This window comes from Phoenix dactylifera, chromosome 4 (genome assembly GCF_009389715.1).
Source record: "Phoenix dactylifera cultivar Barhee BC4 chromosome 4, palm_55x_up_171113_PBpolish2nd_filt_p, whole genome shotgun sequence".
Lineage (NCBI taxonomy): Eukaryota > Viridiplantae > Streptophyta > Magnoliopsida > Arecales > Arecaceae > Phoenix > Phoenix dactylifera.
The window spans coordinates 30,737,641-30,752,507 of record NC_052395.1 but is presented as its reverse complement, the minus strand read 5'-3'; the positions used below and the strand labels follow the sequence as shown (position 1 = coordinate 30,752,507).

Here is a 14,867-nt window from a genome sequence, read left to right as displayed (position 1 = left end):
TTAAATCTAATTACAAGCACCATGTTCTGTCCCAATGGATCAGTACTGCAGTTTTCTTTAGTCCACATTGATTATAGGCTAGATTCTCTCTGATACCATTTGTTACAACCTAAGATCTCATCCAAAAAGACTAGCTGGAAGTTATTATTTGTGTTCCTTAGTCTTGTATAAGTACCCAATATCTCTTCGGCGAATAACCAATGTGGGACTAAATATATGCCTACACAGGTCCTCACACCCCAAATCCACAAGATTCCTTCTCCTTCATATAATGATCAACCTCCTCTAACATATATATATATATATATATATATATATATATATCGAGAGAAAAAGAGAGACACATCTATAATATAATTATTAGGTTTTAGATTTTTGACGATGCACCATCTAAGAATCAATTCTTAATATAGTCATTGGGACAAGCTGACAATTGTTAAGATTTTTCAATTTTGCACGGTCATTAAATGAAAATCTAATGCGAAATGAGAATAATTAATACATTTGAAGTTATAATTCACGTAGATGTACCATACATGGCTTCGATGCTTGTCCTATTTGAGTCTCTTAGATGCATAAGATTTTTAATTAGAAAGCAATTCCATTAAGAGAGATGGATTACAATAAATGGTGGTGTGATTTTGAATCTACAAGATTTGAACAGTAAATTTGTCTTTGGACATCAAGCTAGGTAATAGGATGAACCTAAGTTACTATTTCTTCTCGATGAAATGATTCCAACCTTATAAGAGATGATTTTTGAAAAAAAAAATATGTGGGTTGAATTGTATTTTGGATTTTGTAACTTAAAAGTTCACCAAGATATTGCATGCATCATGGATCCAACCTGAGGTTCGACCAGTTTCTGAAATGGTCGATTTTTAAAGAGCTATTCATCCTACCTTTTTTTATTGTTTATTTTTTTTGTATACTTAATTGACGTAATTTAATATGGCCTTGCAAGTTGGTAGGATTACGGAATCCAAGCAAGTTTCTCAGATACTGGTGTTAGGTATTTCAAATATCAGTGAATCACATGCCTCAGCACATGCCACGAAGCTTGATAAATCTATATTTCTGCTTCCAAGTTTTTGCTGTTCATTTTATGTAGTCTTCTAGATTTCTTCTAGAGCTTTCAACTTGTGACTCGATTAAATTTGTATGCAAACTTAGGTATGAGATTGTGAATAATAAAGAGAGGTTGCTTTTTCCCCTTTTTTTTTTTTGAGTAAAGGAAATTTATAAGGATTATATGCATAAATTTAACCTCATTGTATTAGACTATATAAGCAATAAAATTTTCATAAAGTTGAAGCTATTGATGCTTTGGTCTCTGAAAAACAGCTTGCTATAATCATGAGAAGAAGATCCAGTTGTACTCCTCGCTACTTATAAGTAGCACCTTGGTTTTCCAAACCCAACTCTGAATATTCACAATAGGAACTGCCTCATCCATCAGAGAGATAGACACGTATTAAAATCAGTTACGGAGATTGAGATGGGCATTATTTTCACTTAACTTTATTCGCAACAATTATAAAATATGTTGACACATCAATTTTTTGGGAGTTTGTCGGAATCAATTAAAAGAGATAGAAAGGCTTCATAGTCCAAACATATAAAGCTTAAAAGTCGCATATGTTGATGCATCATAGAATATTTAATAATGATCATTTAAAATTATCTACTAATATGCACATAAAAAGCAAATCTTAAAAACTAAATTTGTTGTTCTTGTTGTTTAAGAATGGCTGATTTACGTGATGGCTATTTTATAATCATTGCAGCATGGCTAGAAACTTCAGCTTGAAATTTTCTTGAATTAAAACTCATGTCGAATATATTAAACCTGGGAATGCCTTATTTAGCTCAGGATATTCTCCAAAGAAGACTTAGTAGTTTAAGAAATCGATTAACTTGCAATCTCGACTACCTTGATCGAAGTCTATGTATTATGATTGTCGCTCCGTCGTCATGATTCATTTGATTCATGTTCGGTCTCCACCAAACACAACTTAAATGATCATGGCTTTAACCTTGCACAACAACTACGGTGATATTTGGTGGTTGTGTGTTAAGGTAGGGCCCCATTTAGATATCTAGTGAGATTGATGAGTGAATCGAGACAATGATCATGGTAGCTGCAATTCTTGCTCATTTAGGAGTCATGGTTGATTAAAAACATGGCTTGCCCTCCTCCTTCTTCTGCTTTATAATTACTTCCTTAATTTCCTCTCGTCATTGTGCATGAAATGGACGTGGTTCTGCTATTTGTGGTCACTAGCACCTAATATGCCACTTATCCAGCTAAATTAGACGTAAGTACATCTTTAGACATCTACTATCTTTTCTTTGTTTAAAAAATATTTTTATTTGGAATTATTCATTTGCGTCTCCGAGCGTTAGCTACATACGAAGATTATACATGCATATAGCTATGGGAGTGTCATAACAATTGCCTTTTTCTTGGACTAATTAATTATAATCCCCATGCTTACATAGATGTGGATGCTGAAAAATATAGATATAAAATATATTTAAAAAATAATATGGATCAGCACTGATCATTTCTTGAAAATTATTTAAAATTATTATTATTATGGATAGATTCAGGTTTTACTATGCCCAACAAATTACTGGAAGTTGAACTTTCGATGATGCGAGAGTCCTTGTACCTAGAATCATGGAACAAATTATTATACCTACAAGAATTTCTCCCTTAGATTCTCTACTTCTATAGTAATATAGTTTCAATTTTTCAAGAAAAAAAAGATTTAATTAAAATTATAATGGAAACTAAAAAGTTAGGGAATTGTAGTTTCTCTTACAAGCTAACACATTAAACAACTTGACCTATATGGTAAGAGGAGTCATCGAGCAATGTTGGACAAACCATATCAAGAAATTCGGCGAAATCGTGACCGTATAAGGGTTAACACATCATAATTTAGCCGGCGTGATGGCTAAAGTCTTCGAGCTAGATCGAACGAGCCATGCCAAGAAATTGATGAGAGCACATGACCTTGATTGGCATTGTCTATGGATCTAAACAATTTTTGCCATCGAAGACGGGACATGTGACATGAGCTGTGTATGTGCATGGAGACAATAAAAGCCACAACTGCAATGACAACCATATAGCTAGTGGTGCTGTATAGCATTGTAACTACTTGTCATCCTTTTCGAATCATTGAATGGAAGGCAGAGAGAGAGAGAGAGAGAGAGAGAGAGAGAGAGAGAGAGAAGGTTTTACCTTCTCATATTTTCTCATGGAGGGTGCATTCTCTTCCAATTCCTAGTTGTGAAGGAGGTGGAAGAGAGGGATACCTCCTACTTAGGATATTTGGACGATATTGAGTGAGAGGATGATCTTTCAGGCTAAGCATATATTCAGAGAGACCAATGAGGCCGCGGACTAGGTGGATTTTTATGTGGCCTATCATTCTATAAGTATTTTATGGGTTGGAGAGTTATATTCAGAGAGACCAATGAGACCGCGGACTAGGTGGATTTTTATGTGGCCTATCATTCTATAAGTATTTTATGGGTTGGAAAGATATATTCAGAGAGACCAATGAGACCGCGGACTAGGTAGATTTTTATGTGGCCTGTCATTCTATAAGTATTTTATGGGTTGGAGAGATAGAGTTATCTAGAGCATTTCAAAACTTATTTTTTGATTTTATTGGATATATCCATAACCCTGCCGCTTTGAAAGTACTCTATGTGCTGGAGAGATAGAGTTATCTAGAATACTTCAAACTCATTTTCTATTTTTTTTTTATGTATCCATAGTCATACTGTATGAAACGTCTATTTAAAAAAAAAAAAAAAAAAAAAAAAGAAAGAAAAAAGTGGTGGAAGAGTGGAAGGGGAACGAAAGAAAGACCAACCTCAGTCTCGTACGCGGAAACATCGGACTTGTCCCGGTTTCCCCCTCCAAACCCATGTGACGCGAACCTCCCAAAAGCGACGCCTCCGGCGTCGCGTCTGTTTTTGTGAAAGGATTGGGGAAGGGCCGAATGGTTCGGACTTCGGCCCGGTTCAGCGGGGAAGATGACGCGTGGGCCACCGCAGAGGTTTTGCCGACTCACGTAGGAGACGGACTAAGGCCGCGTCTATTAACGGATACGAGAGGTTTTACAAATAAAGATGCTTTTTTATAATCAATTTTATCAATGAGTTCAATGGAATTAACAGAATATTATTTTTGGATAATATCAACTTGCATATATTAATATTTATACCATGAATATCAGCTTTGAATTATGATGAGATAAATATATTTTAAAAAAATAATCGAATAGTTAATAAAAATGCCAAATAACAAATATTACCTTATTATTTTATACAATGTATCTGCTATCTGTTTTGCTGCTAAATGAACATTCTAAATTTTTCATATTTTTATGTCTAATTCTAGATTTTTATTAAAATTTTCTGCATATATAGTCTCTTAAATAATGAAATTTATGCGAATATTCTCCTAAATTGATATTTGTACATATGTTCTTATAAAACACTAAGTTTGTATATATACATCCTTGTTTTTTCTTTTTTTTTGGTATATATACTCATATTATCTAACGTCATTAAGAAATTAGTAATTTAAATTGAAATAACTAAAATATTTTTAATGGGTACATATACAAAAAGAAATATTTATAAGAGTATACATGCAAATAATAATTTTGTAAGAGTATTGATATAAATTTCAATATTTAGAAGAATATTTACGTAAAAAATCTTTTTATTATAATTAATGTGTTAATTGAATATGATATACATAATTCAATTCCTATATTCAAGATATACATATGGTCTTCCAAAGCATTCAAGATATACATATGGTCTTCCAAAGCACTTGTACGTAGATTATAAATTTAAGAATTACTTAATTAAGATTGAAAGATTTTTATGGAATACTAAATAGATTATTCATAGATATTCAAAGATTTTTTATCACTAAAATATAGCAATACCAGATGCAGTGATTTTAGATCATAATCAAATTATTTTGGAATAAAAATCACCAAAAATCTAAGCCTATTTGGGCCATCAAATGCCATGTTAATTTGCATATTATATATACATATATATATTCATATATACACATGTTGTCTAATGCCCGGAAGAAATTATACAGTTAAAAGCGAATTAATTAATCGAAGGATTCCGTTGGGTTATAACGTTTGATATAACGGAAAGTCCATGAGACGTCAAAGAGGCAGGGTGGAAGCATCCTTGGATACGGAGGGGGCCACCGGATCCGACCTTACAGGGTTCCTGTCTGCTTCCGGACCTGTTCCACACGAATCATCCACCGTCCATTCGGGTAGGCCCCCACTCATTGGCGGCAGATTGGAAACAGGGGGTCCCACTTTGAATAAATTATTACTATAAAGCTGGCGGAGTTACCTGTGGGACGGAGAACAGTAACTTCCGTCGCAGTCAAAAGGCTGCCTCCGAGCACTGGCCTCGTGGGGCGTTCCATCCATCAATCATAGCGCGCGCAGGGCGGGTTGCTTTGGCTCTTGGAAGGTCCAAGGTGAAAACCAATGGTGAAACAGGGAAGATAAAAAGTGAAAGTGGGAATCTTGAACTGCGGTTGCCCTGTACCAAAAAAAAAAAAAAGAAAAAAGTGCGGTCCCAAAAGGGTGACGAAGATTATAAGACTTTTTGAAGTGCGTAAATTCAGACCGTAAATTGTACCATCGAAGACCGACAGATTGTATAGCCGAGGACCACTAGATATTCGCAGATTAGCTTTATCAAGCCATACATACATGAGAAAAGGCAAACGATGCGGTGAATTGCGTTGCTTCTTTTATAGTTTACCATTTTAAAAATTTTATCTGGATAGATTACGAATTAGTGCCAAAACTCTTATATAGTCTTTTATTTTTTAATTTATTAATTGCATCCATATTCATTGAGCCGCTGTTGTTAAAAAAAAAAAAAACCCTAAAGCCTTTGACAGCCTTTTTCTTAGCTTTGTTGGGTTTTAATGATGATTTATTGCCTCAGTTAGGCTTGAATTCAGGATTTCTCACCAAAGAAATGGACATTAATTAGTTGATGACGAAATTTAACGATTTGATGATTAAGAATTTCACATATATCAGCACAAAATCTATTAAATTATTGATTTTATAAGAAAGATTTATTTTTCTTAAATGATACAAATTTAAAGATCGCTGCATGATTTTGTCTCTGACCTAAATACAAGACAGATGATAATCTAAATAAATTTCTATTGCGATGTTAGATAAATGTATTTCAGATGTTTTAAATTCCCACGTCACGCATCTTGTACTTCGATTTGTCGTCAAAATCATTCAAAACCCTCTAAATGCACATCATTAAGCAAAAACTAAACGTTTTTACAATATCTATAAAATATGTGGATTTTGTAATGTAACATCATTATGCGACGTGCTTTTGGATTGACTCGCATTATATTAAGTTATAATTGAATAATTAAAAAATTTTTTGTTATTTTATTTTCTCTAACTTTTTTTTTACCAAAAAAATCAAGTTAAACTTATTCATTTGCGCTTTATATTAAGCGCATCAGTTGTGTTATTGCTAGTAACTAAAACTAAAACTAAAACTAACAAAAGTATTCATGTTCTTTCAGTATTTAAAAGTGTTAGTTATCATGATGATCTGCAAAGAACTCTTCCAACAGGCACATCATCATACCAAGGCTTCTTCGGTTCTTAATAAAAGTTTTATAAAATATGATAACTAGGTTAAACAAATAAAGCGAATAATTGCATTTGTGCGACACTGTGATTAGCAATACATGAGCTAAAACATACATAAACGTTAACTGTTAAATATATGAAAAGTTTTATGGTTTTATTTATTTCACAAAAGAACAAGAAAATATGAAAAAGCATTTCAATTTATTATTTGTTTTTTTTTCTCTTAAACATATAGAAACTAGATGTTGGCCATTCTTATGTTATTATATTTTATTTGGTAAGCTGGGTACATCATACCATTCTAGCATGACCGCATCTAAGAAAATCAGAAAAAGAAGATAACTGAGAGGAGGTGGAGCAGACTTATAGCTATCGCAAAGCTAGCCACCAGAGTGCTACGTAATATACGGGGCAACCCAATCAGCTGCAATGTTCGTCTCTCGATAAACATGAATAATTTAGAAGGCTACATAGTCTCTTAAAAAGTTGCAGTATAGCTCTCGATCTATATAATCATAGTTGTCATGTCTTCTTTTAGGTGGATATGATCTGCCTTTAAGGTGATTTGCTCGGCTTCAAAAGCAAAAATATTATGGAGCGGAGCACCTTTTTTTTACGATTAGTCTGTAATCAGCATCTCTTGTTCTATCTTTATTAGAACAACAAACAAAATGCTTGAATTATCGTGCAAGTTTTTCATAAAATCACGGCTCATAAACTGCGGTCCCACAATTGTGATGGAAGCAGATATTGCGGTGCTTTTCAACTGAGCCGTGCGACGAGAAGACCATGAGGAAGCCCACCCGACCGACTCCATGCAGAAGCGGACTGGAAAAAATAAAAAGAGAAAGGCAAAGTGCGATCCCCGTATCTCGAGAGACACAAGGGACAAAAGAAGGTGCATGCAGAGTACCCATCCGAATCACACAACATCCAGACACACCGAATAAGTTTCTGACACGTACCATTTTTAAATCAGCAATATTCTCGGGGCCCCACCCCGCCCCACCCCACGCAATCTGAGCCGGCTCACGAAGCCGGAGCCGGAGTCGAAGGGAGCTGGGGGGGGGGGGGGGGGGGGGGAAAGAGAAAAAAATTTGCATCGCCCCCTCCCGTGACCAGAATCACAGCCCACCAATCTTCTTAAACTCCAAAAAATAATAATTTTTCAAGCACAACCCTACCAAAAACAGAAAAAATAATATCGACGTGTCTGCCCCATTATACTATTAATTATTATATAATATTTTATGAGTCCCAATAAATCTAAAAAATTAAAAAAATATATAAATATTTTTTTAAATATTAAATTTTACATAAATAGCCCCTCAAATTAATATTTACATATATATTCTTGGTTAAAATATTAACCGTTTCAAATAAAATGAATAAAATATTATGCAAAAATATTTTAAAATTTTATTTTATTCTTAATTAAACAAATATGATTTTTATTAAGTAGATATAGAAATAAATATAAGTCTGAAATGGGTATTAATATAAATTTAAATTTTTAGGAGAACAAGTAACCTAAAACAAAAACACCCACCATTCTCTCTCCTTCTCTTCTCTCGGTCTTCTCATAGACTGCTTCAACTACTTTGAAATCCACAATCACCACCGTCTTTTTAGCCCTTTGCCGCCTCCCTACCCCACTCCCACTCTCTCATGCATTGCTCTCTGGCTCTCTTCTTTCTCTCTCTAAATGTGAGGAGGGGGGAAGAAGAGGAGGGAGCTCGATCCTCGGTTCTGTGGATATCTCCTTCGAGATTTTTTTCGAATGCGTGTTCTTGGACTTGGTAGTCTTCTTCTTCTTCTTCTATCATCAGTAGTACTGGATCTCGAGATCCAGGTACTTCTCTTTCTCCTGATTTCGCTGTTCTCACTGTTTTAACTGTTCTCGATTTCCTTCTTTTGGTTTTTATATAATGCTAGTGGATTTGCGGTCTGTTTCGATGTTTATGCTGGATTTTTTTGCTTTTTTCCTTCCATTTTTTAAAAGTTATTTTTCATTATAATGTCAGTCGATTTGGTGGTGCTTCGATCGTAAGATTTGGCGTTGGGTGATCCATGCGGGGAATTCTTTGAGGATTTTTTTTTCTTCAAAAAATTGCTGTGTTGATGGATTGCAAGTTTGGCGCTAAATTTGAACCACACTTCCAAAAAAATTGCTTTTTGACTGTGATTTCCCTCTGTTAGGACCGCTGGTATCTTTCGAGATTATTGTTTTGTTGTAAGAATAATCCGAGAGGCAAAATATTCCTGTAAATATTGCAGTTATAATTTATAATCACTGGGTGTAACTTTTTGCCTTTTCAGTTCCAGCGATATCTAGGCAACCTTTTTCATTTTTTTTAGTAAAAGTTACAATTTTATTCGAAGCGGCAAATAATCATAGTATCATACACCAAATCTTTTAGTCTATATATAATTCTTTCAAGCTAACATCTATGTTTCTTAATTTTTTTCTCAAAAAACCCTTAGCGATGTTCGCTTTTGATCCGCATTTCACCCTGCTGAAATAAATACCTACATCTCGCCTAGTGGTAAATTCATGGAGTTTCCTTTTTATATTTTTCTAAAACAGGTAGCATTGATTTCTCAAAAACTTTTAGGGGAGCCAATTTTTTCAGAAAAGCAGTGGGCAAGCCAAAGGTCCCAAAATGGATCAGTATGAGGTTTTGGAGCAGATAGGGAAGGGAGCATTCGGTTCAGCTCTACTAGTGAGGCATAAAGTTGAGAAAAAGAGGTGAGGAAGCCAGCAGCCAAACTCCATCTTTTCTGGTCTATTTCCTTGTATTCTCTTGTCCTATCGTTACCCCTTATTTAACTACTGCTTCAAACCCTCTCACTCTTTCTCATTATTTGCCAAAGGTATGTCTTGAAGAAGATCCGGCTTGCCCGCCAGACTGATAGATGCCGCAGGTCTGCTCACCAAGAAGTAAGCATCTTTGCTTAACCTACATTATGATTCAACATCTCATAATCCTGCATCACTATTATCTCAATGCCCTTTTGGGTTGATTAATTGAAGTTCTTGGCTGAGTTTATTTTCTCCCTCTTGTCATTTTTCTGTTTTTCACCTTAGTACTTTTGTTTAACTGAAGTCTTGCTTTCCTCAAATTCAGAGGAAAAAATCTTTTTTATTTTTTAAAACCAAAATATTGGCCAGGAAATTTGGTTATAAACTTGATGCAAAATGCTCATGATAACTTGGAGCTATCGCATGTATAGATATTACGATTTTGAAAAAGAATGCAGTCTTATTGATCGGTCATCAGAAAGTTGGTTATCATAGATAGTTCCAATGTTATTTATGACGCTTTTTTTCTTTTCTTTTTCTTTCATGGTTATTCTGCAGTTTCATGGAAGAGCATTCTTTATTTATGTAGATGATGTTTTGGAGATGCATATTGAAATGCCAATTTGATTTAATCCTGTATTTATTGTGCTTTCAACTTAATTTCTCATCTTCTTTGCTAGTGCAGATGGAGCTTATTTCTAAAGTACGGAACCCATTTATTGTGGAGTACAAAGATTCCTGGGTCGAGAAGGTCAGCAAAGCCCTTCCTTCCATGTGATCAGCAGATGAGAGTTCTAGTTTCCATTTATGGCTTATCTCATATGTTCTTGCATCAATAATGATCATCAGTGAGGTGCAGCTCCTAAAACTCTATTTATATTCTTGCTCCCAGGGATGTTATGTGTGCATTATAATCGGTTATTGCGAGGGAGGGGACATGTAAGTTTCTTTCTGCGGTGAAATCAAATTGAAGATCCTTTTTCCATGAACCTGCAAACCTTTCTCTGAATATGTAAACATCTCCTTTATTTGTACAGGGCAGAAGCGATAAAGAAGGCTAATGGAAGACATTTCCCTGAAGAGGTTGCTTGCTTCAGTGCACTCCCATTATATCTTTCTGACTGTGTGAGTTCTGCTTCAAATTAGCTTCACTCTCTTTGCATTCTTGAGTTCTTTTCAAATTTGTATGCAGAAGCTTTGCAAGTGGCTTGTGCAGCTCCTTATGGCACTCGATTACTTGCATGTGAACCATATTCTTCATCGTGATGTAAAGGTCAGTGTCAATTCTATGTTACTAGTGCGTGCCTTTTTTGGCGGAAAAATTTGAAATCGATGAATTGCTGTTTCCTCATAGTGCTTCATTATTGTTCCAGTGTTCAAATATTTTTCTTACAAAAGATCAAAACATACGGCTTGGTAAGGCATTTTTGTTTATGTTGGAGCAGTGTTGCATCTGTGCTTATTTGCATATTTATAATGATAATCTTAATTATAGCAAATTTAATATTCTGAAATTGTGTATATTGCAGGTGACTTTGGGCTTGCTAAAATGTTAACCTCGGATGATCTAGCTTGCTCAGTGAGTTATGAATTTGGCTAGCTTAACAATCCATATGACATATTTCTGGTTGCCTTGTTAGTGATAATTATTTGCTCCTAATTTAGGTTGTGGGAACTCCAAGCTACATGTGCCCAGAACTTCTTGCTGATATACCTTATGGTTCTAAATCTGATATCTGGTCTCTAGGTGATTTGTTTGTCATTTTCTTACACATGACTGATCTGTAATCATTCTCAGATTTTTAGATTCTATAATTAATTTCTCAATTTATCCAGGGTGCTGTATATATGAGATGACTGCTCTGAAGCCTGCATTTAAAGCTTTTGTAAGTTCCAGCAGCACCTATGTTCCATTTGCAAATACAAGTGCTTTCTATTACAGGCATTTCCTACAAAAATAGTACTAGATGCTTGTGTTCTGCTGCAGATACTATCTTGAATCACATGCTGGCTTGTATATGAGTGATTGCTTGTATTTTATCTTCCATAGAATTTTCATGTCTCAGATGACGCTTTTGAATTCTATATGTGTAGTATAAAAAACTTTTGGTATACAGTTTGGGCAGATTGTATTTTTTTTCTTACTTCATGGATCAAATTCTTGTAAGCTTGCGAATGCTAAGACTTACAAGCACACAGTAACCCCCATCCTTCCTGTTTCGCAACAGAACTAAGTGTTCCCTATTTCCTGACTGTATAATCATTGATGTAGCTATTTTATTTATTACTCTGAGTCTTGCATCAAACTTTGATCATAGTTGTATTCTCACATGAAATGGCTGATCTGTCGTTAACATTTTGAGAAAAACAGATTGTGGTTCTATATTTCGAATCCCCAAAAGTGATCAAGTTGAAATGCTAATCTTAGTCCCTTCTGTTTTGCATTCAACAATGGATGTGTTATTTGATTATTTGCTTTCTTTGTTTTTGTTTTTTTTTTTTTCGTTTTTTGCTTTTGTGCAGGATATGCAAGCTCTTATAAACAAAATTAACAAGTCCATGGTGGCCCCTCTACCGAGTACATACTCTGGTGCATTGTAAGCCTGAGCCTTTTTCTGTTTCCATATTGTCTACTCATTTCGGCTATGCTGGTTCTAAAGGAAGACGGATCTTTTGATTGTTATTGATTACTCTGTGCAGTAGGGGACTCATCAAAAGCATGCTGCGTAAGAGCCCAGAACACAGGCCAAATGTATGTACTCACTAAGGGATTATATACTACTGCCGTATAAGCTTGCATGTGCACGTACACATCTATATAAGTGCAATAATTTTTATGTCCATTTTTTTTCCTCAAACAATTTACGGTCTCGTGATTATAATTCTATCACCAGGCTGCAGAACTGCTCAGGCACCCACACCTTCAGCCTTATGTGCTTCAAGTCCATTTAAAGACTAGCCCTACTAGCAATATGCTTCTTATTGAACATCCTGCAAGGAATCATCTAAAGAAAATTAGATTTCCTGACGAGGAAGATGGTTCTGTGTGCAAGGACAAGGAGAAAAGGCAATCTTTTGGCAATGAGAGGATCTTAAAACTGAACAAACCTGCAGCTGAACGGAACTCTATTAGTTCTACACAAAGCATTAATGACTATCCAAATTATCTAAACCAAAGGATAAAAGAATTCTCTGATGGCAGCAATCAAGTTGGAGAGATTGGTGTTGATAAAGCAATCAATACAAAGCTGCCGAACACCACGAAGACCCCTAGATATACTCCTGCCAAAACCTTCACAACTCCAAGGAAGCGAATGGAGCCATCAAAAGCGTTGCATGCTGGACCAAATCGTGATGTGGTAAGCATACTTACATGCTAATATAATTGTTAGGAATGCGATAAAACTATGCTATGCGTGTTTGATGATATGCATCTGTATGAATGAAAAATGAATAATAATTATACATGGTTTTTTGAATTCCTTCATTGAAAGTTATGATTAATGAAGAAACAAATAGACTCCATTACACACTTTGCTAGATATGCTGGTGTAGTAGGCACACTGTTTTCATCGATAATCATCTTTCTTCAGACCCTCATCTGTACTCTACATTGATATCGAGCATGGGCATTTTATATCATTAAGAAGCTATAACAATACTCTCTTTTTTCTTGTTGCAAATATAGGAGTACATTGTCTTTTGAATTTTTTTATAAGAAAGAAACTAAGATAAATGCTCACTGTCTCCTGCTATGTAAGGTTACTTCACCTAACATCTGATTATTTGTGTTTATTATAATGTTACAAATTATACTTTTTTAGCCTGTCCAAAGTTTTTTCCCCTTGAAAAGCTAAGGATTTTATGTGCCAGCATCTTGCATACACAATTTTATAAAATATATTGTATACTTTAATGTGAATCACTGTGTTCTAAAGCGCATGCACCTTATGCATTCTCAATTTTTTGTTGTGCTTCCGATGCAGCTCAAGGCATTGCAAACTCCAGCAGATAGAGCATCTCGACCTTCTAGAAGAGCATCTCTGCCTTTGCCTACATTTGGAACTCCCCATCGGCGTAATATCAGCATTCTTCACCGCATGGATTCTCCTGATGTTTCTGTCAATGCACCTAGAATTGATAGAATTGCTGAGTTCCCATTAGCCTCCTCTGAAGATCCCTTGTTCTCCATCCATAAACTCTCACCAGCTCAAGGCTCTTCTTCCGCTTGCCCTCATTATGGTGACTGTTCCATCACAAAGGATAAATGCACCATCCAAATCTTCCGGCCAGAAGCAGACAATGGGAGCGATTTGTCGGACCGAAATCCAACAGCTGTGGATGCTTCAAGCCGGGGATCATCAGAATCAAGGCAGAGGAGATTCGACACCTCGTCATACCAGCAGCGGGCAGAGGCCTTAGAAGGATTGCTTGAGTTCAGTGCACAGTTGTTACAGCAGGAAAGATTTGACGAGTTGGCAGTGCTCTTGAAGCCATTTGGTCCTGAAAAGGTCTCTCCGAGAGAGACAGCTATATGGCTGGCAAAGAGCTTCAAAGAAACAGCTTTATAATACAAAGGACTTTGGCCTGCTGCCTGCTGCTCTTAAACCAAAGTGTGGTGCTTACATACCACATTGTTAACACTAGGTGTCTCTGGACCTTTTCATCAGTTTTGTGATGTGAAGTAGCTGGAGAGGCTGACAATGTAGAATGAAGTTGGAAGTAGATTTTCTTCAACATCATACTTAGTAGGTTGCAGTGATTTCCTTGTTATTCTAGTCCCATCTCCCTCTTTTCTTGTGTACAAAGATCTCCAGTTTGTTTTGAGTTTAGAGAATATACAGGTGCAGATGCTGTGGAATATTATCAGACCTACAATTACTAAATCTTTTTTTTTTCATCTTTTTCTTGTAGCCGCACCAAAACCTAGTGAGTTGGTGCTAATTGATAAATTTTGGTTAGTGTCATGACGCCGGGCTTCTATCATGTTGGTTACGTGGGTCCATCTGCATCAGCAACCTTGTCAATGTGAGAAGAAACAGAATTGTTCTGACTCATAGTTTTCCTACGAATTTTCGAAACAGATGGGAGTACGCTTTTGAATTTGTGCTTGGAAAGTGATGGGACCTCTCAGAAAGGTTAACTACTCAGGATTCTGAAGTAAAATCATATGTTGCCAACATATGAAAAAAGGTGAATACTTTGTTTCTGGGGCGGTAATCTGGAGAATGCTTGTTTCTGGGGTCGGAGCCTGGTGTATGACTGGTATCTTGATTCGGTAGTGTTGCAACGAAAATTTGTAACCTAGTTTTGGTTCATGTGTAATCACACAGATTATCATCTGAAACAAGCCA

General features: G+C 35.6%; 1 protein-coding gene across 2 annotated transcripts; it reads left to right on the top strand.

Moving 5' to 3' along the window:
* Window positions 1–8,281: 8,281 nt before the first annotated feature.
* LOC103713347 (serine/threonine-protein kinase Nek2-like) lies at window positions 8,282–14,480 on the top strand. 2 transcript variants are annotated; one of them, XM_039126104.1, is made up of 15 exons: window positions 8,282–8,562; window positions 9,326–9,459; window positions 9,585–9,651; window positions 10,199–10,264; window positions 10,406–10,452; window positions 10,551–10,596; window positions 10,706–10,786; window positions 10,887–10,929; window positions 11,043–11,092; window positions 11,179–11,260; window positions 11,350–11,399; window positions 12,037–12,110; window positions 12,214–12,265; window positions 12,408–12,872; window positions 13,500–14,480. In XM_039126104.1, the coding sequence occupies exons 1-15, from the start codon at window positions 8,491–8,493 to the stop codon at window positions 14,082–14,084; spliced, it is 1,914 nt and encodes a 637-aa protein (XP_038982032.1). In that variant the 5' UTR covers window positions 8,282–8,490; the 3' UTR covers window positions 14,085–14,480. The 2 variants fall into 2 exon arrangements, with proteins under 2 accessions (XP_038982032.1, XP_008798458.2); XM_008800236.4 differs by having other exon boundaries at window positions 8,283–8,562; window positions 9,298–9,459.
* The last annotated feature ends 387 nt before the right edge of the window (window positions 14,481–14,867 follow it).

Coding starts and splice junctions, on each gene's coding strand:
- LOC103713347 (XM_039126104.1), top strand. CDS start 8,491: ATGCGTGTTCTTGGACTTGGTAGTCTTCTTCTTCTTCTTCTATCATCA. Junction 10,597..10,705: donor GAAGACATTTCCCTGAAGAG/GTTGCTTGCTTC, acceptor ATTTGTATGCAG/AAGCTTTGCAAGTGGCTTGT. Junction 10,930..11,042: donor AGATCAAAACATACGGCTTG/GTAAGGCATTTT, acceptor TGTATATTGCAG/GTGACTTTGGGCTTGCTAAA.